Source organism: Terrapene carolina, unplaced genomic scaffold (assembly GCF_002925995.2).
Source record: "Terrapene carolina triunguis isolate 2854851 unplaced genomic scaffold, T_m_triunguis-2.0 Scaffold234, whole genome shotgun sequence".
Taxonomy (NCBI): Eukaryota; Metazoa; Chordata; order Testudines; family Emydidae; genus Terrapene; species Terrapene triunguis.
Window position 1 is genome coordinate 7,229,382 of NW_020664585.1, and position 23,824 is coordinate 7,253,205.

Below are 23,824 nucleotides of genomic sequence, written 5' to 3' on the forward strand. Positions count from 1 at the left end.
ACGCGGGGGGCCAAGTCCTACCAGAACAGGGGGCATTCCCCACACCGTGCCGGGGGGCTGTCAGGACAAGCCCCCCCGTGTCGGGCCCCGGGTCCTATCAGGACATTAGGACAGGACAGTCGTCCACCCGCCCCGCCCGTCATGAGGTTCACGCAAGGGCAGGGAGCTGCCTGGGGGTCACGCCGGGCCAGCCCGCCAGCCCACTGGAGACTGCTCCCGCCTCCCAGAGCAGTGACCAAACGACGTTTCTCCACCCCGGCCCCTCTCCTGCGCCCGCCCGCATACTTGTACCAAAGGCGTGGGATACGGCGCTCCGCAGAGTCGCGGTGCGGGCGGGCCCCTTTGCTTCTGGCGTTTCGGATCCGGGTTCGTGCGGGCGGGGCTGCTCCCTCCTCCCCGCTCCCTGCTCCCGACCAATGAGCGGCGTCCACATGCTGCGGCCGCGAGAGGGGCCGCGGCGAGCTGGCTCCGATAAATTCTATTAGAGCAGCCGCCGCTGGCTCAGCTCGCGCTGGGGAGGGAACGGAGCAGGAGAAAAGCAGAGCACCGGCTAGCCGGAGACAGCGGCCTAGGCTACACCGCCCGCTGGAGAGCGCCGGGAGCGGATCCCACCCCGCCGGGCTATTCACACTCCCCCCTAGAGGGACGAGGGGGCAGTTAACGACCCCCCCGGGCAGCTACGCCCCCTAGAGGAGACAGGGCATTTCATACCCCTCAGAGGAGAGCAGGGGTGATAAATTACCTTATTACCCCTCTTAGCGGCGAAAACGACAATTACTCTCCGTCTGAGGAGAAAAGGGGACAGCTCAATTCCTTCCACGCGCGCCTCACAGTGCCGGTGGGGGCGGTTGTTACCCTAGCACCCCCCCCCCCGCAGTACCTCTCGGAGAGGGGTGGGAGCAGGCATTGGCCTGACGCCTGAGAGAAGGGGGGGTGACTTTGTCTCGTGGCCCCCAAACGGCTGCCGTAGAAGGGGGTGCAGCGGAGCCCCTTGTCTAGCTCCGTGAGAGGAAGCGGGCGGTTGTGTTCCCGCGGGGTGGGAGGGGGTGGGGGCGAGTCCCCCGCCGGTACGGAGCCAAGGGGGGGTGCAGGTGCTGTGACCGGAGAGGAGCGCTCCTCGGATCCCTATTGTTGTCTCGGTCTATGCTGGTAATCACCCGGGGGCGGCTGGGGACCCGTAGGGGGAGAGAGAGAGGCACCGGGCGGGCTGCGTGGAGGGTTTGCGGCTGCTGTTCCTGCTGCTGCTGAGAAGAAGGAAGCGGAGGAGAGACACCATCTGCCGGCCCGGCCATGGAGAACGCTCACACCAAGACGGTGGAGGAAGTTTTGGCTTATTTCGGCGTGAACGAGAGCACTGGGCTCAGCCTGGAGCAAGTCAAGAAGCTCAAGGAGAGATGGGGCGCCAACGGTAGGTGAAGCCACCCCCACGCCCGCCGCTGCCGGGGGGATGCTGCTGCGTGCTGGGATCCTCTCTCTCCCTCTCATCCTCCTTCGGGCCCTGTTTCAAGGCCTAACCTATGTGTGCAAAGCCGGCATCTGACTCAGGACCCGGAATAGGAGCGAGGGAGAGAGAAGATGGCTGACTTGAACTCCACCTCGTGGGTTTCTTTTATATCCTAAGCGCTCAGGGCTGCTTCAGCATGGAGGGTGCCACCTCCGTTTCCTTTCACCTTGGTGGGAAATAAGCTTCGACCATTAAATAAAGCACATGCTTTTTTTTAATGTGCCCCTTTTATTATTTACTTGACCTTCATTTTCTTCGTTATTCTCAACCGTCCCACCCAAATATCGTTCTTTGACTTTTGAAAAAAGGTGGGGTTTTTTTGTTTTAAAAAAAAAATGTTCAGAAGACAGCGCGGCAGAGCTTTATTTTTATAGCTTTCTTTTGTGCCAATTGTATTGCAGAACAGGCTTACAGAGAGAAATAATAGCAGGTGGGGAGACAGCAATTCCTAAATAGAAAAATGAGATTGTGAAGTATTTGGATATACATCTTATATTTTGGTAAAGTGAATGTGGAGGGAAATCAGTGTTCTGCTGAAGTCTGAAAAACGTTTGAAGCCTGTGATCCTTTGTATGCAGCAGTACCAGAAGTAACATAGCAGACATGAGTGATGACTTGGCTGAATTGTAACCTTACTCGATTGCTGCTAAAATGTATTTGACATAAATTGCGGCATTAGCGAGGCCCATTCCAATTCTTCTTGTTGAAAGGAGGTACTTTAATTACATTACTCAGCATTGCCTTAAAATCTGAATTTCCTATATACATAAAATCGGGTAGAATTTAGTTTTGTCGCATCTTAGCTAGCTCAGAAATAATCTTTAATGATGGATGCTTTATAGTAGCTAATGTAGTTATCTAACAGTCTTTTCTCTTTGACATGCTCCTTGGGAAAACCTATGCTTCATGCAGAATTACCAGCTGAAGAAGGTAAGCAAGCTTGTACAATCTTCTAATGTTTCTTATCCATACTTTGCATCTTTCTGTGTATATTTAAGATGCAATATGTCTGCCTTTTATATCTTGCAGGAAAATCCTTACTTGAGCTTGTGCTTGAACAATTTGAAGACTTATTAGTTAGAATTTTGTTGTTGGCAGCTTGTATATCTTTTGTAAGTATAAAATGTTTGTTTTTTCAGACTTTTCACACATTGAACAAATGAGACTACTGTATATATATTGAAGGACAGGGTTATTCCTTAAGTTATTTTCTTGCTTACACTAGTTCTTTTTATGTTGTGGAAAAATAAATTGCATGCTGAGTCTTAAATTGGTTATCTTGCAAAGGTTAACTTTTGCGTGTTTTAGACATTGATTTTCCATATTCACTTCATGTATGGTGTATACTATTCTCTTCTTTCTTGAATACAGTTAAACTAGACATACACAGACCTGTGAAAAGCATACCAAAAATATGATGGATTATATGTATACCTACTTGAAATGGGATTTCCCAACCTTTCTTTTGGTTGTTGGCTTTTAAAACTAACCTCGATTACGCGTTTAATGGGTCATTCTTTTTGCTTTTGAGTTAATCTTTATCAAGCAAAATGGATGATCATTGGAAGAGGTTTTTGGATACCATGCAAACTGTAAATAGAATTTGCATGGGGAATCTTTCAGTTGCCTTCCCTCCCTGATAATAGCAAGGTGACAGTTGTTGCTTTTGACAGTGACAAGAATGATGACGACAATGATGGCACCATTGTTGACCAAATTTGGTAACTGACCTTTGGATAGTCTTTTTGTAAAGTGGACCCCTCATCTTGCATACAGGATTGAAAGGACAAGAAACACTAAATGACCCTGGTTTTTGTTTTGTTTTTAATGTATGCTTAATTGGATAGTTTCTTTATGCAGTGTGTATGGGGTATATGGTTGCTAAGAAACTGGAGAAATGAATTGAAGACTAAATACAGGAGGAAGGTGATGGGTCTGCATATGTTTTTGACAAGTTGGAGAACAGAATGATTGGTTTCTATTTATTTAAAAAAAAAAAAAAAAGTGCAGAACATTAGAGATTGTTAGTAAAGTCTACCAAATAGACTTTTACTTCCACCTAAGGAATTGTAGCTTAACTCTGTGACCAGAAAAACAGGTGTTAGTCTTTTATAAGCTAAAAGAATAAAAACATGGATTTTGTGCTGATTTCTAGTTTTCTATCCTTCTGCCAAAGTTCAACTAATCATGAATATAGACTGAAGCAAATGATCAGTCTTAAACTAAGACTATTTAAAATAAAAAAGAGGATGGTTATCCCTGTTGTGCCTGATGCAGTATACTGCGTTGTTGATTCTGGGCCAGTAAAGGCTTCTGATATCACAAAACTGACACACCGTTTCAAAGAAGAGGGCCTCAGTTTTGGTATGTGTGTGTATATAATTGCCAGCTGGCCAAGGATTGGCATTGAGCTTGCCTGTGGAGACAGACACATTCTAGTCACTTTGATATTTCCTTGGAGAAAACATGGCTGGCAGTAGCAATTTTGAGAAATGGGTTAACATCTAGTTTTTCGGCGGGGGGGTAGAGTTTTGTAAAGGGTCTGAAAGTTGCATCCCTCATGAGGGTAGAGGAGGAAAGAATGATCGTAATAAAGGGTAGTGGAATTTTATAGTGCATGAGTTACTACTTCTAGAAATTTATATCCCACTTCATTTCCAACCAAATGGGTGAAGGTAAAGATCAAATTCAGCAAATAAGAAATTGTCTAGTGAGCTGACTCCATATTCAACCCTGTGCTAAACTGACACAGGTCAAATAATGTACATGGCCAAATGTACTTCGCTAGTATGTTTACTGAACTTATTAAACAATTAGACTAGCCTCCTTTTTCCAGTTTGCTGAAATTATTCTGCTAAATTAGGCAGTCAGTGTAATACAGGGTACAATACTGGGATATCTGGGTTCTCTCCTCAGTTCTACCACTGACCTGCTCGGACCTTGGGCAAGTCACTTCAGTTTTCTATGTCTCAAATTTCCTCAACCTTAAAAACGGGGATAATACTTCTCCTCCTTCTTGGAAAACATGTTAAGCCCTTGGCCTGAAAATCAATAGCTAAAATAGAAATGCAGCTAATAATTTTTATTGGAGTTATTTTATGAGCAGTTCACTTGTTTTGTTTTGTTTTTTTGTTTGCTTTTGGGTTTTGTATTGGGATCAAAGATAACTTCTAATTTCTTCTGTTTTTTCACTTGTGGCTTGACTTTGAGTTCTGGTAACTTTCACGCAACTGTGCTAAGCTCATACAAATTTAGAAATACATTTGTTTCTATAAAATATTCAAGGTGATCGACATAATTTAAACTCCAATATTAGTTCTGAAAGCACTCATTTTCAAGTGTAAAAAGAACAGGAGTACTTGTGGCACTTTAGAGACTAACAAATTTATTAGAGCATAAGCTTTCGTGGGCTACAGCCCACTTCTTCGGATGCATATAGAGTGAAACATATTGAGGAGATATATATACACACATACAGAGAGCATGAACAGGTGGGAGTTGTCTTACCAACTCTGAGAGGCCAATTAAGTAAGAGGGAAAAAAATTTCAAGTGTGAAGCTTGTGGCCCATAACTGCCACCCAGGGAAATTTAAATGTTACAGGGAAAGATAAATTGTGTATACAGTTGAGGTAAAATGAACCTTTAGCACTGGATTGCTGCATCATGAGGATGATTTAGCACAATTTATAATGTGTAATCATTGATAACTGGACGGGCTAAGTCTTGAAAAGTTAATGAGGCTTTGTAATACTACGACAACCACTCTACAATAATATGTGAAAATCACAGGTGTTTTTTCGGTTACAAGGAGTGTACACAGAGCATATTAACTGATTTTTAGTTTTAAAATGAGGTGCATCAGGGTTGCTTTGGTCTTAAGTTAATGTGTAGGGCTTTGCTTTTTGGGATGTAATATAATTTTGGGTGTGTGTTGGGGGGGCGTTGTTTTTAGCAATTTTTGAGCTATATCTATATATCTCAAAAAATTGAATTTGGGGTGGGCTTTCTCTTTGCATATACAGTACTGGGATGAGTAATCTGTTTGATTTTTCCATATTGCTCCTTAACATAATACTGTATCAAAAACCACTACTTTAAAATGCACTTGGGAACCTCTAATGCGCACAAGGAGAGTCTACATGAACCAATTAATATGCAACACATTCATGTGCTTTAGAAATTACACCTTTTGTAGTCTGCATTTCTGCTCCATGTAGGCAAACCCTTAGATACAAGGAACCATTTCTGGTGTTTTTCCAACGTTTATTGGGTAAACACAAATTTGTTTCTTGTGTTGGGGATGCGTTAGCAATGTCTTTCAGTTAACCAGAGCTTCTGATTTTCAGTTTTATGTATAGTTGAGTCTTTGGCAGCACTGTTGAGTTTCTTTTGAAGTTAATGGACTTCAGCAGGAGTAAGATCAGAAACAAATTGCACAAACTTGGATTGTGTGTTCTCAGTGACCCTAAAATATTTTCTGTAAACTTGTTGATCTGGGAGACTGTTACGACTGTAGTGCTTGGATAACATAAGGCCTTGTATAGCAGTAGCAATAAGTAAAGTTAAGGTTGCATAATATCTGCTGTTCTAATCCTTGTTTTCATTTTGAAACTTTCACCTCAACTGAAATTTTATGGACCTGGTCTTTGTCCAAAAGTTAAATGTTCAGAAAGTTTTTGTAACAAAATGCTTCTAATGCCTTTGAGTACATGTGTGAGGGAAGAGGAGAATATACTTTGCAAAGACTTTTTTTTTTTTTTTTTTTTAAATCTGAAGATTCTTGTTTGAATTGCATTAGTGCTGAATCACTTTAGAGATTGAGCGTTGGAATTGGGCATGGAAATAGTCCTGATTGTGAAGTGCGTTTGAGTGTTCCGGTGAAAATGGGTTTTGTGTTGAGAGTTGTCTTTGAAAATCACACCGTGTCTTCAAGGAGGCCTGGCAGGACATGTGTGCATAGCTAAATTATTTGTGCAGTAAAAACCTTAATGATGGCAAGTTTTAATTGCGGCAGAGCTCGAGAGAGGCCTTTGTTCATTCACTGCTCATCTTGTAAGGTTTAAAAACTGCACAACTCCTAAAGTTACCTGGTGGACCTTGCAAGGTAGATGGGATAGTGGGTTCCTTATCATGAAATATTTTTTCTTTGAAGAGTGTGCATTATATATTGCACATGCATGTGCACGCACACATTCCATTTTAAAACTCGTTATGTTAAGGTTGCATGTGTAAGCACTCACGTAAGGAATTGAGAAAGTTAAGCTTGCACATGACACCTTGCCTTTGCACCTTTATGCAGGTGCATTACATACCTTTTCTTAAATATCATACAGTAACATTAGTGGTTCTCAAATTGTTTGTACATCGATTGGTGGTATGTGGACTGCAGTCAGGCACTACACAGGCTGCTGTATAGTATTGACATCATAACCCATTATGTCTGTGCTGATTTAAATTACTAAGATGGTATGCCAAGTACTTATTGAGTTGTATATGTGGTATGCTAGATCTCAAAGTCAGAGAATTGCTGTTCTACAGCCTTAGATGCACATACTCTTGTAACATTTCATTCTTGTATTCGTAGACCATTTTCATTGTCCATATCCCTCCAGTATATCTCTAATGACTTAAAATACATGTCTTGGGGAGAAGAAAATTTAAGTTATTCACCTGATCCTATAAAGGAATCTATAGGCATGGACCCTTCCCAGAATGTCTTATTGGAATCTGTAGGACTTCACAGGGATCCATGTGGGCAGCACCAGTGCCTTAGTTCTGTTGTGGTTGCAATTCAGAGGATGAGCCAGTTAGCAAGAATTCACAGCCAAGTTATTTTCTTGTGTATTTAATCTATAATATTTTGTACGAGACTGGTTTACTCTGTAATGTCATCTAAATGACTCTAATAGACTGACATACACAGATGAGTACGCAGTGCTTTTCAGAGTGCTAAACGTGTATCTAATATTGTAGAAAAATGTTTGATAAATAGATGATCACTTAGCGTATTATAATGCATGTATACATACAAGAGAGCAGAGTTAATGTAATCCACACAACCCCAACTTTAGCACTTCCTGAGTTTTATACTTTGCCATGCAACCTTAATATTTTCCTAATGAATTGTGATAGTTTTTCATACTGGACACAGTGTAGTCTAGGGAAAGTATTTATAACTGGTTGCCTAAATTAGAGGATCATGAAACCAGCCTTATTTACTACTACTACTACTACTACTAGCCCCTTTATACCAAATCAGACTTACAGGTGGGTGCTCTGGAAACTTGCTAGGTACAGGGTTAGATTAAAATTGTATATTGTTGTGAATGTAGCCCAATAAAGATGTTCCTTATACATACCAATCAGGCCCATGTATAGACTGATCTTTCAGTCCTCAAGCATGCAAAACTGCACCATTGAAGTAAATAAGAATTTTCTGTGCAAGGACTTCAGGGTTGTCCTAAAACATCCTGAGAACAAGCTAACTGTTAGATCTGGAATAGTAATGACTATATGTTGCATAAGATAGGGATAGTGTTGATATATTACATTGGCATGCTGTCAGCAAAATTCAGATTACACAGTGTCACCTAAGATATCATCTGATGGGGAAAGATCACAGAGATTTAAGAAGTAATTTATGTAGCTTTTAAAAATGTTCCCTTGTAGTAAGGTGCTGTAGCTAGGTAAGAACTTAAATTGCCAGATGCTTCTGTTTTTTCTTCTGCTACCATTAAGTATATAGCAAAACAATTGTATATTCAGAAACATGGGGCAGCACATACTAGAGGTAGTTGCAGTCTGTTAACTCAGTAAAACTTTTCAATTTCCCTTTATAATCATCACTGAGTTTTTATTTTTCAGTAACAATTAGCAAGGAGAGTTTTGATCTCATGAGTGACGGAACTAAATTTGGGAGAAATGAAAGAATCTTAATCTCTGGTTGGCAATTCCTTTCTGCATGGAATAATTTCTTGTTGAAACTATTAAAAAGGGATATTTTATTTGTTTAATTTTAAATTAAACATATCCTATCCAGTAAAATAGACACATTTGAATCAAAATATGCATTTTTAACAGAGTCTAAACTGTACTCTAGAGAAATACAAAAAGGATAATGGTAATCAGGCACTATTGGTTTGTCCAAACTATAGTAAATGTTAAAAATCTAAATGGCCTGGGAGAACAAGCTTTTTATTCCAGGAACATTGCACAGGTAAAAGGAACCCACTTTAATTGGTCTAAGACCTTTTATTGGTAGGATAACATTTGATTTTCATATTTTGCCTCAAAGCTGCCGTTCTCAAGAAAAAAACTTGACTCTTGGCCACTGATAACAGAATCCAGTTTGTCTAATGGATCAGTAGGTATAATCTCCCGAGCAATGGATTTCATCCCAGAACTTCCACTCTTTGTATACTGTATTCTATTTTTGTTGTTCCCTCCATCTTTCCTAATATGATAGATTAGAGATTTGAGACAATGTGCTCTGGTATAAAAATTATTGAAACAGTGAGGCTTTTTTAGGAGTACAAATGCTTGCATAGCATTATTAATTTAATTCTGGTTTTTCTAACTGTTTTCATGACCATTCAGTTTATTGCTGGCTGGCTTACTGGAGCATCCTCTGCTTCTCTCTTAGTCATCCTGAGCCACAAGCACTCTTTGCTCGTCATTGCATGTGTAATTTTTAGTCTTCGTGTATATTTCTACTTTAAAAAGTCCCATGGCCCCATCCTTGTTAAACTTTGCTTAAGAGACTTCTGCCAACAGTTCAAACCAATTAAATATGGCTTGAGCAATCAAATGAAACATTGTTGAATCAAAGTTGCCCTCTAGATTTGTTCTCACCATTCAGGTGTCAGGGCAGTATGTGTATTAGATATTTCCCTTCATCTCAGACTTCCTTTCCACTTAAACAAAAAAAAGCAAAAGCACATTTTGCTTTTCTTTGCTTTTTAGCCTCTTAGGTATACAGAATTTTTTTGTTTAATTTAATTTTATCAAAAGTATTGTCTTAAAACAATACCATAATGGTTGATCTTAATCATGTTCATGGTTATGCATGCTACAATGATTTGATTACCGGATTTCTATCAGTAAGGGTCATTATATCACTGGACCCTTCTTTTTTTTTTGTTTTTGTTTTTTGTTTAGTATATTGTAAGATGGAACTATTTGCCACTATAGCAAGGCATTTGTACAGTGCCTAGCACAAAGGTGTCCTGGTCCGTGACTAGGACCCTAGGCAATACAATAAAACAAGTAATAAATAATTTATAGATTCTGTTATTTTCCAAACTTTGGTTTCTGTTGTTCCTCTATTTAGTAAAGCAAAAAAGATGTTGGTAATGTTGTTTTAAAAACTAATGTGTTGCTATTTATCTGTTCATCCCTGATCACTTGCTAGTGCTTATTAAATCTAGGCTACTATACAGTTGTTTCATCAAATGTACATAAAGTTATTTTGACACTCTCCCATAACCTGTTGTGACAGAAGATCAGACACTTGCAATTGAATGACTCCTGTTTTAACTTTTTATGGGTACAGTCACTAGAGCATCTTGACATATTGGAAAATTCTCTCATTTTTAGACCCCAGCAATTATTCTTTGCTAACAAAAGTCTCTTGCTAATTGTAGTTTGAATTAATAGGTTCACTTAAATTTTACCCTTGTCAAATGTTTTTGAAAGGTCCATGTTTTGGGAACTGAAGTTGTTGGACTTCTAAAACATCTTAAGGATTTTGATCTGGCTGTCGGCTTGATTTATGGTATCAGTACACCTGTGGTTAAGACTTAAAACAAGCTGTCACATTTGTTCTCTTATGATCTCTGTCTGAATTTCGGCTGGTCTCTTAGAGCAGAGGTTGGGATAGGCCTTCCTCCAGACATATCAGGTCCTCTGATGGCGTTGTGCATATGACTCTAGATGGCACTGTGCATTTTGATGGATTTCTGTTAAGCTTGCACAGCATTATACAAAGTCATTGCCATCTATACGTTAATCTGTTTGCTACGACATGGTGTGCACATTTAATTGTAAGCATCGGCCACGATCCCAGTTTTACTTTTGCTCTTATTACAATGGATTGTTGGCTTTGTTTGAATCAATGCCTTACTGTTGTTAATAGTCAATGAGAGTTGCATGGTGTGTGTTTTTTGTTTGTTTTTAATCAATATATGTACTTGTGTGGTGGGGCTGTGTAAACTACTACAGACACAAAAAAAGGGGGGGGTCCAATCAAATAAATTTGAGAACCACTGTCTTAGATACTTGATACTATTGAGCACAGGTGTACTGATACCATAATCATAAACCTAGAAGTTTCCCTTACAACATTATTTTGGTTCTTCCTGAGACAGCCAGATCTCCATGTGGCTTATCTAATATGCTGATATGAATGTTGGAAAACGCTTGCATTGTCATTGCTTTATATCTTCAAAGCAGGATTAACTATTCCTCATAGGACCTCCGAGATGTATTTTTTCATCGTGCATATGGTGGAGACTGACACAGATGCTAAGTGGCTTTATCAGGGCCACATACTGGCCTCATATACACTAGGATAATAACATGTTAACTAAACACTGTTGCAGTTCCACTGGTTGTAACAGTAGTGGAGGCTGTCTGTAGAAAGAGCTTGAACACCATAGTGGTTAAAAACACTAGAGTTCCATCCAAACTGCAGCCTACACCATTGCTACCACTGGTGGAGCTGCAGCAACAGTGAATTACAGGTTGTAGATGCAGCCAATGAGTCCGTGAAAGAGCCTGGGTTAGAACTGAAGACTAGAAGCTAGGAACTCCTATACTCTTTCCTCTAGACTATACACTCTCTAACCTGAGCCTAACCCAATGCTGCCTTGCCAGTCACAATATTGGACATTTCCTCTATCCTAATAAAATCTGCTCTCATATTGGTCTTGCTTGGTGGTTCAGATTATTTCTGTTCAAGGCTCTCGTGCTGTTGATCCTTCATCCTTTTTAACATCCTGGAGTGTTTCACAATTGAGCAATAGTTCTAGTGCAGCATGACAGCGGAATGATGGTGTCTTTAGTAACTGCTTGCTTTTTGGCCTACTTGGTAAGGTGCTTCTGAGTTGGTCAGTGACTCATAATGGTGTTGCCTGACTACCGGCACTAATTATTTCTACACATTGTTCCCATTTATTGTCACTTAACAGGCTTCCTGTTGCTCAACATGTTGACTAAAGAATTAGACTCTGTCTCCTCAGTTATTGCAGAATTTTGCCTGAACTTATTCAATGAATAGGCCTTTTCCATATGTACCTGAAGTGCTTGAGACTGGTAAATAACAAAGTCTAAAGAATCCCCAAACTTCATCTGAAGCCTTACAAGTATAGAATCATTAGGTACCTTGTCCTCCTGCTTGGGAATGTAATAAAGCTGAACTGAGGAAAAAGCCACATTGTTAGATCTTTACATAAACCTCCCAAGTTCATTTAGCTCCCATCCCTACCCTGCTTTTTAATTATTCGTAGAAAATCCCCACCACAAACTGATATTGACAAAGGCGGGGGGGACTACCATTCGTTGATATCGTCAATTGATGGCATAGTTCTGTGCCAGAATACAAACCAGTGGCCAGTCAGGCAAAAAGTCCAATCAGATTATAAATATAAAGTTGCAGTAATTTTTTAAAATATGTAAATACCTTGCAATGCCTGCTACAAAAGTGCCATGTGAATGCCTTTTCTTGCTTTCAGGTGGCATTGTAAGTAAGAAGCGGGCAGCATTATCTCCCGTAAATGTAAACAAACGTTTGTCTTAGCGATTGGCTGAACAAAAAGTAGGACTGAGTGGACTTGTAGGCTCTAAAGTTTTACATTTTATTTTTGAGTGCAGTTATGTAACCAAAAAAAATCTGCATTTGTAAGTTGCACTTTCACGATAGAGATCGCACTACAGTACTTGTATGAGGTGAATTGAAAAATACTATTTCTTTTATCACTTTTACAGAGTAAATATTTGGAATAAAAATAATATAAAGTGCGCACTGTATACTTCGTATTCTGTGTTGTAATTGAAATCCATGTATTTGAAAATGTAGAAAAACATCCCAAAATATTTAATAAATTTCAATTGTTGTTCTATTGTTTAGCAATGTGATTAAAACTGCAATTGGGATTAACTTTTTTTAAATGGAATTAATTTTTGTGTGTTAACTACGATTTAATCGACAGCCCTGGTGATAACGGTATAGATATTTCTGTAAAAATTCTAAACTCCATGTTTTGTGTAATATTGTTGTGTGTGTATTTCTGTTGTATTTAGATTAACTGTGATTTCTCTTGCAGGTTTTGGCCTGGTTTGAAGAAGGTGAAGAAACAATCACAGCATTTGTAGAACCTTTTGTAATCTTACTTATATTAGTAGCTAATGCAATTGTGGGTGTGTGGCAGGTAAGCAAACATATTTTTATAATACCAAACCTCAGAAACCCTTTAGGCTCTTGATTAGTAGAAGTAGATGATGTTTGTACAGTACAGATTTTATAAGTAGTATAGGCATATACCAAAAGTACTATATACATTGTTAACATTAAACTACTCGGAACCAAAATCATCATGTGAATTCCGACATGAAGTGTTGACCCAAAGCTAAAATGGAAGCTACAGAAATGTTAAACACGTGGGTAGACTAAAACACACAACACAGAATACCTTATGGATGTGTTTGGCCATAGGCTTGCTTTATATATCTTTCAGCACGTTAGGAAAGAGGTTGTTCATAGTAGAAGCCATTCATGAACATTGCTATTAAGTTTTAAAAATTTATGCTGTTCTTGAACATTTTTTTTATTTGCTGTTGAAACAAATATTAATCACTCTATCCCACTGTTCCCAGCCAATGGGAGTTGCGGGAAGCAGTGGCCAGCATGTCCCTTCAGCCTGCGCTGCTTCCCGCAGCTCCCATTGACCAGGAACGGTGAACCGTGGCCACTGGGATCTGCGGGCAGCTGTACCTGCGGACAGTCAGTATAAACACTGTCTCGCGACCCGCCAGTGGATTACACTGATGGGCTGCAGGTTGCCCACCACTGTTTTAGAACTTAACCTAACTATGGAGTCACCACCAGGGTGCCTCCATAATATCGTAGCTTAAAGCCCAGGCAGTTGGATAGGTTTGGGAGTTGGACTAGTAAGCTACTATCTATGCAGTTTCTCATACAACCAATGAAATTGTTGCATGCAAATAAGATGTAGAGCAAAGTTGGGGATTGGTGGTTACCTCAGATATACAATGGTCTAGGACTCGTAGGCATATATCTATGCCATGATTACTGGAGCTATACACCACACAGGTATAATTCATGAAGTCAAAATGTCTGAGAACTTAAAAAATTGGGCTCTAACAGACTGCAAAACTCAGTGATTCAACCTATTGATATTCTGAACAGAGATCTTTGTCATGATTGTAGCAGTTTCCATCACTTCACACTGACTCTTCTATTCTAGACTGCCAATCCTGGAGTCTTATTGTATGGATATTTGCTATCTGCATTCTATTAAACATACAAGCTTAAATTTTAGTATTCTCTCTTTCAGTGATCTTTCTAAATATAAAGAGAAATGTGAATCTGTATTCCATACTACAATGAAAACTTGAATCTTCACATTTGTATTTAATAAAAAATATAGGTCCACTACACACAGTATGCATTTCTAAATTTGGTGTCTTGCATCTCTGAAGTTCAGTAGGCAGTATTGTTTTACTTGGATTCAAATAGCCAAACTAGTTTTACTTTTTTTATTTATTTTTTATTTGGCTTTGATTTTAAGGCTTTGATATGGAGAGTTGAGTAGTTACAATTTCAAATTCATGGTAGTATCTGACTAATCTAAACTTTCATAATTTTCAGGGTTTTGAACTAAATGTCCAAATTCTATTGGAGATAATCAAATTTAACAAAGAGGCAAAAAACTTGACTTCTTAGCCAGGGATTTCAGTTGGCAGCACAATTCAAACTTTCTGGTTAAATGCTGCACAAAACAATTTATCTTAAATTACAAATGGGTAAACTTTTATTGGGTACTTTTTATTTTATTTTAGAGGCATGCTCATAATAATATAAAAATATTCAATACATTACTTTGCAGCTGAAAAAATGTTCAGGGGTTCAGTGATTTTTGACAGTTGAAGGGAAATATTGTACGGTGACATGCAAATGCTGCTGCAGATTTTACCTTTAGTCCTTCAAACTTTTCCCTGCTAGATTAATTCTAAACTTTTGTAAACCTAAGTAGTTGAAATATTTTACAACTTTAAAGAGACACTGTAGTCAGCATGTCTCAGATAATGCATATTCTCGTGTGTTGTACTGTGCCTATTTTTTGTGATGTCAGATTTTTCAAAAATGTGAATATCACAGGTGCCACAGTTGAATACATAAGTTATTTGATGTTGCATACATATGTGGAACATACCAATAGAGCAGTTCCTTACACCTTTTCCTCTCACCCTCAAAGCTGAAGTGATGTTAAATAGTGACATAGTACTTGTTCTTTTGGAAGCTTTGTTCAAGTTTGTCAAAATCTAGGGTCTTTAACTTATTTATTAAAGTAGTATCCAGTTAAGTTTGTATAGGCACTGTACATAGAGGTAGACCAAAATCCTGCCACAAAGAACTTAGTCCTAAAAGAGTTCTATATTACCAGGAATATAAAAGCTCTTCCTCTAGTGTTGGATTGGAATAAAGTAACACTTCATGTTGGTTAACCCCCCCCCCCCCCCCCCCGCTAAATCTAGTGAAGATGGGGGAATAAAGTTTAGTGCAGGTTAACAAGGCAACCATATTTATGCTTGGGTTTTACCCCACTCTAGAATGCATGCACAAGTCTAACTTAGCAAGAGAAAAAGCCAATGTGTAGAATACACTTGTTTGTTGAAGCATCCCTAATAGACCAGCTTTTTCCTTTTAGTATACATTGCAACAAGGACTCTGCTACTAACTACTCGCCTCAAAAGCAAGTATGACAAAATCAATTCAAAGAAAAAAATCCAAAGTGTATAATGGGCACTCAGCTGAAGGCTGTAGATCAGAAACCTACTGATTTCCATGCTGAAAGAATCAAAGGCATTCTTGGAACCATTTAGATATATTTAAATATATTAAAATCAGTGTAGGAAGAAACTTCCTATGTGGACGTGTCATCTGAAGTCTGGCTTCCTGCTTCTCCATGTCTCCCTCCCCCACAAGCATTCTCCTTAAATGCAGAGAAAACTTTAGTTGGTGGTGGATATCTTTTTCTATGGAAGATGGAGGGATTATGCTATATAATATAATTAAAAAGATGAAAAATGTTTACACTTTTCAGTGCCTGTATCTGATTCTAGGTGATTCATTTATTCAAAACCATCAATTTCATACAGTTTTAAAATCTACAGTATACTCACTCACATGCACATATAATAAAAACTAGCCAATCCAAATGCAATAATCCCTACATCAAAACTTTTTCTGTTACTTGGTGATAGGCTGAAAAATTCCAGAAGTAAATGAACTTGTGCAGTCAGAAAAACTGCAAAAAGATTGAGTTTTTAAAAGAGCAGAATAAAAAAAAACTAAATAGCTTTAATTCATTGTCCAATACTTGAACATTGTAATTCAACACAAAATAGAAATATAAGAGAATAAATTTGAGGCTATCCTGGGTGTATTGGGTATAAAGAGATGTACTGGGTAAGGATGTAGTCACTATGTTCTTTGTTGGAAGAAACTTTAAATGTTTAAGTTAATCTGTCTTTAATTGATTTCTAAAAAACATTTCCTCTTTCAGCCCTTTAAAGTTTTTAGATAATACTAATGGAGAATCTGGGCAGGAGCTCTGTCTTAACTCTCATGAAACTCTGTCTTGTTTTCTTTTTTGTTTTGTGGGTGATGGAGATGCAATTGTTGACTGACTTTATATAAAAAAAAAAAAACAGCTTGGAGAACTGGATTTAAACTTTTGAAGGGCTGACTTTAGACAGTGAAGTAAAATTTCTTTTTGGCAATTTCAAATATTAGATGGGGGGGAGGGGTGCTTGTTTTCTGTTGTGGCATTTATTTATGTCTGATGACCCATGTATCTTGATCTCTAAGATGGAATTCATTTATTGAGCTGCTAACTCTGAAGACTGAGTTAACTATGATCTCCTATCAGATAGCTTCTATATTTGATTTGATAATTCTTGTTTCTTTGCCCCTCAAATTTAATAGGGTCATTGAAACTTAATAGACCTCAGTGCCTATCTGTATATGCAGAGTAACCTATGCTCATGATCAAGAGCTTAAATTCTGCTTTTCATCCAGTGGAGAGGGGAAATGCCATGGGTTTAGGCCATACTCCCCAGCTTCCTTACACCTAAGGTACCTCGTAGCTGCTAGTATATATGGCATCCCCATCTCTCTTCCCCCTCCAGTTATTTCACAGCATTCACCAGATCAGCTGATGTAACGTGTGTAGTTCAAGGTGTTTCATTGCCTGCTGGAACTGGTACTACACATGAGCAATCAGTTGTGTGTTACCAGCTGACAAATTAGGCTCTAATGGCTCATGGTTTGAATTTCCAAAGATAATTGTCTGCCTTTATACAATTCAGACATGTACTAGATGAGAGAACCTTTGGCAGCTGGTGTAAGTCTGGAAAAGTTGGTGTAAGTTTTGTATACCAAAAAGCATCCTCTTTGAATTTCTATACTCAACAGGGCAGACTTAAGATGTCTGTACTAATATTTTTCTTAATTTCTCATCATAGTACTTCCACTGGTGGTAACAGCAGTAGAGCTCGGGGAGATAGGCTGCTGGTGTTTTACTGGTTCTGTCATCTAAACCTAGACAATACTATGTTTAAGATGTTACTGGTCAATCTGTGCTAGTGCCACCTGTGCTACTGCTACCTCACTGCTCTTTTTAGTGCACTAGATTGGTCAAATCTAGGACGTGTGCATCTGTTGAAGCTGGGAATTGCGCCTTCCAGCTGCATTGTAGACATACCCATAGATGCTTTAAGAAAAGAATAAAGTTTAAGGTTCTTGTCATTTTTAAGGTCCAATCTTCTATAACTCATTCATAGCTTAATTATGGAAAGAAGATTCAGGTTTTTGTGTGTGTGTGTGTGTGTATATCGATGCTAAAAAATAGTTACAATTTCTGTTCCTACTCTTAAGTGTGTTGCCGTCTTTTCTGGAGCTCCAGCTTTGGCACTATATCTGGGAAGTTGTAGGTACTTTGTTGGCAAGTAATGGGTGTGAAATGTCATGTAGTGTCCTTACTTTACAAGTGCAAAGAAAAGAGCATTTGGACAATAGTTATTTCCAAGCTAGATAACAAAGGAGCTGTTGTAAGTGGATATGTCCATGCCTCTTAATCTGACATGGTTCAAATGTGGCACAAAGACCTAAAGGAGGGATACAAGAACAGTATTGGAGGAAGTTTAATGATTGGATTTTTTTCACTATCTTAATTTCTATCAATAACTAGTGAAAACACCAGACTGATGTGGGATGGATGTATATTTGAGTCTCAGAGGAGGTGTTCTATGTAATAAAGCACAGCTGAACTAGGGTAGAATCATTTAGTTTTAATAGATGTTTCTACTGGAGTGTTGCTTTGCATCAAAACATAACCGTATGATCCCTTAATATATAGTTTGCATGATCTCCAGCTACCAAAACATAATGGACGTTCTGGAGAGGTAACTGTACATTTCAAGGCAATGGCTTCTAGATGTTTAAAGGCTCACTAATATCTGAATTCTATTGTTGTGCTTTCCAGACTGCAACTTCAAAGTGAAGTTGCAACCACATACGGGGGTGGGTCTAATAAGTATCTTCTATGTGAATGAACATAGAATAACTGAGTAAATAGTATTCATGTAATGCTACATGTGGAAAACTAGAAGGTGACTATTCTAGTTGTCAGAATTGGCAGTACCTCTAGCTTTTAAAACCTCACATCTTATCTTATTTTTCCTCTTTCAGGAAAGAAATGCTGAAAACGCTATTGAAGCTCTTAAAGAATATGAACCTGAAATGGGCAAAGTATATCGACAAGACAGAAAAAGTGTACAAAGGATTAAAGCAAGAGACCTTGTCCCTGGTGATATTGTGGAAGTAGCTGGTGAGATACCTTTTATTAATAATACAGGTTTACATATGTCTAAAGGGCCTTGGTTAATTTTAAGAGTTTGAGGCCCTGGGTGGGATTTTTTAAAAAGCACGCATAGTGCAAGTTAGACACCTCATTTATGCATTATTGAAAATTCGACCTCCTCCATTCATCTGTAATTACCTTAAATGAGTACTTCTATCTTTGAATTGTCTTAGGTTACTATTACCTTTTAATTGGTAGACATAGTAGCAAGGACATCTTTTGCTTTTAACTGGATTACAGGTTTTTAATATGTTTGGTTGGTTGTTTTTTTTCCCCCCCTCTCCCCATTGCTGTGTGGAAAACATACAAACAAAAAGGAAAAATAACAATGTGCAAAGTAAACTTAACAAAATCAAACTTTTCTCTAATCTTCCCAATGTCACCATTTTAAATGTTATTTGTAATAGTTGGTAATTTTCAATTTTTTTAATCGTCCTTTTTAATGATTAAAAAATACCTGTAATAAAGCAGGATGGCTTCTATTGAAACACTGGTATTCAACTTCTAATCTTGCATCACTTCCTAAAAAATACAAGTAACATTCTCTTATACTTTGGAGAGACTGCTATCTTGTAAGTGAAAATACATTGTGTTGTCTACTCCTAACTGGACTATCAATGGTTTCTTTTTTCTTTTCTCTTCTTTTTTTTTCCTTTGTTTTAAGGATTTTGCTACTTAGTTTCTGTGCAAAGTCTATAGGTGGATCTTGTTGAAAATACGTCACAAATAGTTGTATTCACATTTTTGTAGGCCTTACTGGCAGTCAGATGGTTATCCTTTTAAGATAATAAATTGATATACAGCTTAAATTTCTTCTGATCTTTCTTCCCACTTTGGATTTAGTTATTAGAGTAGCCATCCAGAGGGGAGATAACTATGTACCCTTAAAGTTAACTATCCTGCTATTTTTAATATGCAGGGAAAGTGTGCTCTCAAAGTGAAGTTAGCATTGGCTCTTGGCCCAGCTTTTTCTCATTCAGAATCTTTAAAATTCCCTAACCCTGTCCTGAGCTTGTCTTGTATATGGTAGCATGCAGTTATAGTGACCTTAGTTAACGATAATTGATGTTTCTGTGGTATGCCGGAATCCCCAGTCTTTAAGTGCTGTCTTTCTTTCTGGGACCCTATCCCGGTCGATGATTGACATTCTCAGTGCCTCTATTTCGGAGACATCCATATATCAGCCAAGTGTAAGATCATCTTCTCCTTCAAGAGCAGATCTCATAAAAACAGTACCCCATCTACCTCCATATCTTGGTCACCGAAATCTTGAGGGATACAGACATTTCTTACATTTTGTGGTAGGCAGAGACCATTACCAATATTGTGTCCTACCCTGAGCCTCTCCGCCATGCCAAGGGTCTTATCAAAATCCTCTCACTGTCACAACCCATTTTTGCCAGTTGAGAGTACAGTTTTTCCCTACCTGGACAATTGGGTCCTGAAAGGTTAGATTTTTATCGGCATCACTGAGGACTCCACCACCACCAGAGCATACTTGTCCCAGGACAGATTTGCCACTATGTCCAACCTCATCTCAACAATACAGCAGTGCCCACAAACCAGAACAAGGGCATGCCTGCAACTTCTGGGCCATATGACAGCCTCTGTGTTTGTGACACCCTTAGCAACACTACACTCTGGGTGTCCTCAGGCCTGGCTGAGAACTTTCTACCCCTCCAACAGGCAAGGCCTCTCCAAGGAGTATTTGTACTTCTGAGGGTCATTGGTTCTCTAAACTGGGAGAAGGATCCACAAAAGGTGTGCGTGGGAGTTCCATTCTTGGAGTCTCCTCCCACAAGGGTACTTGCTACAGACACCTCATGATAGGCCAGGACACACACTTCCAAAACCTTTCAAGTCAGGGCAAATAGATCCTTCAGGAGGTAATCTTCCATATTGGTGTATTGTAATGAATCACTTGTCAGCACTTTCAACCCATGATAAGGGACCACCCAATCAGAATAGTCCTGGACAACAGAGCAGCAACATATTATATCAGTCTTCATGGAGGAGCAAGATCCCGGTCCTTTTGCACTGAATCCATAAAACTATGGAAGTAGTGCATATCACACTGCATACAGATCTCAGCAGTTTATCTACCAGGACTATAGAACACAGTGGCGAACTTCCTTGGCAGGCTTTTCAGCATCAACCATGAGTGTGAGCTGAATAATGAGGTATTCCAAGAGATGACTTACCTGGGGTCATATACAGATGGCTCTCTTTGTGACATCCAATGTGGCATACAGAGGCTTCTGCTCAAGAGGAGGGCATAATCACAACTTGATGGGAGATGCTCTGGTCATTCTTTGGCCTCGCATATTGCTGTACTCTTATCCTCCCCCCTCCCCCAACTCCCTTCCTGCTCAAGGTTCTGAAGAAATGGAAACACCATCATGGCCAGGACAGGTATGGTTCCCAGGGCAGGTTCGCATGTCTCTGTGACCCCACTCTCCATCTTCTCCTGACAGCAAATCTCCTCAGGAGTCAGGATCCATCACCATCCAAACTTCAGTGCTTCACCTCAAGGCGTGGTTGCGATATGGCTCCCTGGCGTAGAGCAAGACTGCTCCCCAGAGGTACAGACTGTATTGCTTCATAGCAGAAAACCCTTGACAAGGAAAACTTACCTGCATAAATGGAGACACTTCCAGACTTGGTACAGTCCCCGATCTGTGCCTCCTCTAGTCTAATGCACATTCTCAATTACCTGTTCAATTTAAAAACCATGGGATTATTGCTGAGTTTCACCTAGCTGCCATCACAGCTTTTCACTCCCCCATGAGAGGTTTTCAGACTTCATCACTACCCCCCAACCTCCTATGAGGGTTATCAAAGGCTTGTTCAACCTCTTCCCACATGTTAAGGAACCAGTTCTGCCATGGGACCTAAACTTAGTCCTCAATGTGCTGAAGAAATCCCCCATTTGAACCAATGAGGAACTGTTCCCTCCTTCATATGTCCCTTAAGACTTCATTCCTCATAACCATCAATTCTGCCAGGAGGGTTGGGGAGCTTGGAGTCTTTAGGGCTTCACCCAGGCTTTTCATCTCATTTGCAGAATGTATGAAAGGACAGACTGTCTCAACCAAAAGACTGCACCTTGTACAGTAACTGGAGTCCTTTGAGATGTGTGTCCCTATGGGTGCCCCACTTCCTTCCTTTCTGCCTTGGAGTCTTTCACTGAACTTTTGTGGTTGAGAAAGAATTGGACTGGTGGCAGGTCTGCCCGTTCTCTATATACCCTCATATCCCAGACATCCTTGTGCTCAGATGCAGGGACGGATCCCCAGACACTACTGAGAATATCTCCAATCTGGAATGCACAGGTGCGCACACTCTATGATGTGGAGTACCTATAGGGACACTTGGCCAAAAGCAGTTAATATAATCAGCACTTGATGTTTGTAACTGCTTTAATAGACCATGAAGCAGCATAATGTCTCTGGATTTCAGTTAGTGTCACACTTCTCTTATTTCACTTTCTGTACTTCTGGTGTCATACAGTCACACTCAGACTTAAACAGAGGCTTTTTTGCTGTTAACCTCTTTTACAAACTAATTGGGAATGAAAAGTTCATGAAATTGAACATCTCAAAATTAATGAGTATGGTGCACAAGTGGCAATATGGTGCGCTGCAAACTGATTTCCATTTCATTGACGGCATCAGAACATGAAGGGATGTAGATTTGTTCTTTGACACTGCTTTCCTGGTTTTTGTTTATTTATTTTTTAAACTTTCATTGGGAAAAGTGGTTCATATAACTGATTGTTCGTAAGATGGGTATTGGTAAAATCATGGTTCTGTATTTACTTGTTTCAACAGCAAAAAGTCACTGATTTAAATTCTTTTTTCTCAGGGGGGCCACACAAAAGTGATGTAGACTTTGGGGCTAGAAGCTTACTGCAGCAATTTTGGACCTGACTTGAAGTGCCAGAAATAGAATAGTAATCTCTGAAAGCAATTTGCTTTGTCAGGGGACACATTACTTTGGTATTATACTGTAAAGAATTATTAATAGAATTGCAAGTGGATAATCAGCCTGAGGGTATGTATTGTAGTTGGTAGCATCCAATCATAAGGAAATACTGACTGATTTTACTGTATTGCCAATTCACTGGAGTGCAGGTGAAACTGAATTGCTTGTTTTCAACTGAGCAACTTTTGTAAAGTGGAAAAGCCAGGGGGATCATGTTACTTGACTCTCTTTTTGTCCCTGTGAGGGAGGGGACTCTTTGAAACTACACATGGAACACCTGTGGAGCCCGCAGGCTTTCCACAGCACTACAAGATCTCCTTTCTGTGCCTTATTGACTCTAGTGGTGGATTTCTCTTAATAGAAGGCAGTAGTTGCTAGATTTTTGCAGTTGGAACAAAATTAACTTTTCCGAATATGCCAACTGCTTGAGGATTCTTAAGGCAATACTGCTCAAGGCCATAAACACTTTCTAGTATGAAAGTATATATTGGTGGTTAAAACGACACACTGAAGTGCAACTTGAATTAAAAACAAAATATCTTCCTGGCTCCTTAAATGTTAAATTGTGCAATAATTAGTTTTATTGTAAATCTGGTCTAACTGATTCATCTGACATTTGCAGGAAGGTTCACATCAATTTCAGGAAACCGAAACAGACATCCTTACAGGACATCAGTGTTATGGGAATGTTTTGAATCATTAGACATAAAAAAAGCAAATAGTTTTGTACTTGTCCACTTTTCTCATGTCATGTTGAGGTTTGTCGAAGATATATTTAAGCAAAGGCATGCATCATCCAACTCTGTCTTCCCTGAGCACTTCGAACTTGAAGTGAAAGTAGTCTTGCTAAACTTGATGTTGCTTGTTTCCTTGGCAATGATTGATGCACTCATGCTCTGTTTATTACAAAATCTGTCTGGGGATCTGAGACTGGGCTGTAAGTGACGCGCTCATTCAAGCCAAAATATCAGAAATAATGGGAGTATGACAACTAGACTTCTTGAATCTTTTCTTTAGCGGAGGACAGACTAGAGCTTTAAAGACCTTGCTTTCAAAAGGCATGATGTGCAAACTCATGTATTTGCAAGCCTAATTCACGTACACAGTTGCCACAAATGTGCAAATTGGGTATTTTGGGCACAACCAGCTATGCATTTAGGGTCAGCTTTTCTA

General features: G+C 39.4%; 1 protein-coding gene across 3 annotated transcripts in view; it reads left to right on the top strand.

The window, feature by feature from the left end:
- The first annotated feature begins 502 nt into the window (after window positions 1-502).
- The window catches only part of ATP2A2 (ATPase sarcoplasmic/endoplasmic reticulum Ca2+ transporting 2), a 70,046-nt gene continuing 46,724 nt past the window's right edge, over window positions 503-23,824 (top strand). For all 3 annotated transcript variants that reach the window (XM_024196179.2, XM_024196180.2, XM_024196177.2), the window contains exons 1-5: window positions 503-1,408; window positions 2,417-2,434; window positions 2,534-2,616; window positions 12,827-12,931; window positions 18,496-18,634. In XM_024196179.2, the coding sequence (XP_024051947.1) occupies window positions 1,291-1,408; window positions 2,417-2,434; window positions 2,534-2,616; window positions 12,827-12,931; window positions 18,496-18,634 (463 nt within the window). In that variant the 5' untranslated portion in view covers window positions 503-1,290. The remainder of the gene's footprint in view (window positions 1,409-2,416; window positions 2,435-2,533; window positions 2,617-12,826; window positions 12,932-18,495; window positions 18,635-23,824) is intronic.